Source organism: Morone saxatilis, unplaced genomic scaffold (assembly GCF_004916995.1).
Source record: "Morone saxatilis isolate NCDOM2014 unplaced genomic scaffold, NCSU_SB_2.0 Contig5, whole genome shotgun sequence".
NCBI classification, from domain to species: domain Eukaryota; kingdom Metazoa; phylum Chordata; class Actinopteri; family Moronidae; genus Morone; species Morone saxatilis.
Genome location: NW_023340095.1, coordinates 20,646,041 through 20,649,209, shown reverse-complemented (window position 1 = coordinate 20,649,209; position 3,169 = coordinate 20,646,041). Strand labels below are relative to the sequence as shown.

At 38.2% G+C, this 3,169-nt stretch overlaps 1 protein-coding gene across 1 annotated transcript in view; it reads right to left on the bottom strand.

The window, feature by feature from the left end:
• The window catches only part of si:dkey-91i10.3 (cytochrome P450), a 13,542-nt gene extending 12,236 nt beyond the window's left edge, over positions 1–1,306 (bottom strand). Inside the window, exon 1 of the mRNA XM_035676645.1 lies at positions 800–1,306. Within this exon, the coding sequence (XP_035532538.1) occupies positions 800–1,039 (240 nt within the window). The 5' untranslated portion in view covers positions 1,040–1,306. The remainder of the gene's footprint in view (positions 1–799) is intronic.
• Between the last annotated feature and the right edge of the window lie 1,863 nt (positions 1,307–3,169).

Sequence of the window (3,169 nt, the reverse complement as noted above, 5' to 3'; positions counted from 1 at the left end):
TCTTTGTAATGAAAAGTTGTTATCGTTTTTATATTCCAGGGTATTCCTCAAAAAACATGTTTTATCTGATTATTTAATTGCCATTTCAATTTAACTTACCGTTTGGTATACATTGTTTCAAATTACGATTTTTGGTATTAGATATTGCAAGAAAACGACCTCCCCGGGTCACTTTAGACCCACTTATGCATCTAAGGGTTAAACCTAGCTATGACTGTTCAACTTTCTACTGAAGTACTTATTTGTATGCTTTTTATTTATTGTCATCAGTTATTGTCAATTCTACTCTTCTATTCATGCTTCTTGACTTGGCAGTACTCGCTTTCATCTTCATGTTTTCCAGTAGGCTACTATGTTTATTGTTATGCACCAATATCAGGCCCAATTCCTGGTGTGTGAAAACCTACTTGGCAATAAACCTGACTGTGTTCACAGTGAGCTCTGTGGATGATCAGGGGTAACACAGGGGCACTTTTTCTGGAGAGAGATGTAACAGTTGAATTTGTAAAATGTAGTCTGCCAGCAGTGCGAATAAAATGTACGGTATATGCGCATAAACCCAAAACTGTCTGCATAGATCGCATAACACAAGTTTTTTTATAGAATGTGGGGAACTGAGCCTTTACTGAAGGCTATATAGACCCTCCAGTAGCCTTATTAAACCTGATTAACCTTACAATGCAGTGATCGGGTGCACTATAGGTCAGATAAAACACAAACAACCGGATCAGCAACACAAGTCTGACTGCATGTACCAGTCCGGTCCATACCAGAGGCACTCCTTCTAATCCCCACTTACTTGCATTTGTTGCGTCGTCTGGAAATAGCCCTTCACAAAGAGCCAGTTCAAGGTGGTCAAAAAACTTGGTCCGCCTAAATCGTCCATAGTTTTCAGTTTAACGTTGTCACCCATCACTGTGGCGGAGGACGCGTCTCGGCGGCGCATCGTGTCCCCGTAATTCGCCGTCGCTCTCTGAAGGACCTCATGTTGCGGACGGTTCACTCGCAGTCCGATGTTTAGCAGAGATTTCCTGAACATTTTAACCGCATAAAGGGTCTGTTTTTCTGCGGGATGTGAGCTCCAAACGAGCGAGACGGTCCCAGCCTGTGTCTTTGTGATGTGGACGGTGATAATAATGGCTCCTTGTCTGCAGTGACAGAGCGCCGCAGACCACTTATACCCGATCCTCTGAGCCAAATGGACTTTGATACTGTCATAAACTTCAGTTTGAAAGAGAGCTGCTGGTAATTGACACAGATGATGGCGATCAATACAATTAATGTAAAACACTATAATGAACCGAGGCTCTGCTGCAGCAGATCAGATCAATAACGACAACAGTGAGCTGCTCTTACAACAGTCATCATTCCCTCTGTTAACATGTGTTTTGTCTTGTAGTTTGACCTTATTCGGCTTTGTTATGTGAGTTATTTTAAATATTATGGGTTGACTACCGAGACTCTTTGTCTTGTTTTGTCTAAAAGTTGACCCATTGAATTTAAAGGTTTGTCCCAACTGGGTAGAGTTTGAACATTTCCGACTCTAGCGCCACCAAGGGGTAATAACACACCACAGTTTTAGACGGGGAACTGTGTCATTTTCCTACAAATAATAATGACTGCAGTAGGAAGACTTTGAGATATTCCACACATTCTACACAAGTGGATTAAACATTCAAAAGAATAAAATATAAAATGAGAAAAAAGTGAGTTGCAGACAGACTACTGTTGGGGATTCATTATCTGTTGAGTTGTTATAATAATAATATTATACTGTTATTATTAGCAAGTTATTTGAGCTGAGCACAATAACTGGCTCTATTCTCTGGCAGAGATCTCTGGTATTTGACAAGCTGGGCATGTAAAATGTAAACGCTCTGCGGGGCTAGGGCTGATGTCTTTTGTAATGTGTATGAAATGACCCTTAAAAATAAAACTACTGCTCAGCATTATGGTGCTTCCTTCTATTTCCCCTTTAATGTTTACCTGTAAGCCATCTCTGTAAAATAGATGTGGGAACAAAATACAATCAATACTTTTTTTTAAATCATGATCTTTAGGGACCTTGTTACTCCATAAGCAGGTTGTATAAATGCTTCTACCGATCAGAGAGGCCACTCATTACATTCTGCAATTACAAAATCCAAACATTATAGACTTTAGTGTTAAATGTTTTCATGCATTGTAAAGTAAAAAGTGGGCAGTGAAGGTATCGAATGACAAACTATAGTTTAGTACAGTTTAAGGGTATCTAATTCAGTTGGTGGCAGATGTTCAAAGAGATAAAATTCCTTTCTTTTTGAATGACACACTAACACACTCACTACCAAAGAAAACCACACAGCTTTTTTCACATAGTGTTCCCTCAGTCCACAGAAAGACAGTTTGTTCTGTTGCACATTAACCTACGAGTTCATACTGACATTTTAGGAAATACTTCAGTATATTACAGTATATGGTTGGGACAGTGTCAACCTACATAACAGTTTTACTGCTGGAGAGGAATCTCTATTTTGCCCAATGCAAAATATACCTGTGTATCACAGTTTTTCTCAGTTGTTTACAGATGTTTTCTGAAAGCATAGCTCATTTTCTCAGAACCCTACACACCAAAAAACACATGACTTCAGAATAACATGCTTTAAATTCAATGATTTTACATGCCTAAATATGTTTTTTGTAGTCTACAGAAACACAATTTTTCTCATATTCCTAAATGTTACACACTGGACCTTTAAGTAATGTCAGACTCAGGCATGACTAGCATTTATTTAGCCTTTTTTTAGCACCAGCACTGGTTAATGGTTGCTATTAGCTGTCATTGTGCTCCAACAACTGAGACTTTCAGTTCTATTTAGCCCAGAAAGAGACCTTTAATCCAGCCAGTTTGTATATCTTGGCACTACATTGTTTTGTTTGTTTTTGTTCTTATTGTAGTCTTATAGTTCATGATCTCTATATATGGTATATCTAATGTATTGATCAGATAATGTACCCTAAAGAAAAATAACTAAACCATTCAGGTTATGTGTTTCTGTGAGTAATTTAATTTTATAGCTATATTATTTTGTAGTTTTGTTTTTACTGCACACAGCACAATGACCCTGATGTACTGTATCTGTGGAGGTTTGAGAGCCGTTGTTTGTTGACACGCAACAATTATTTAACT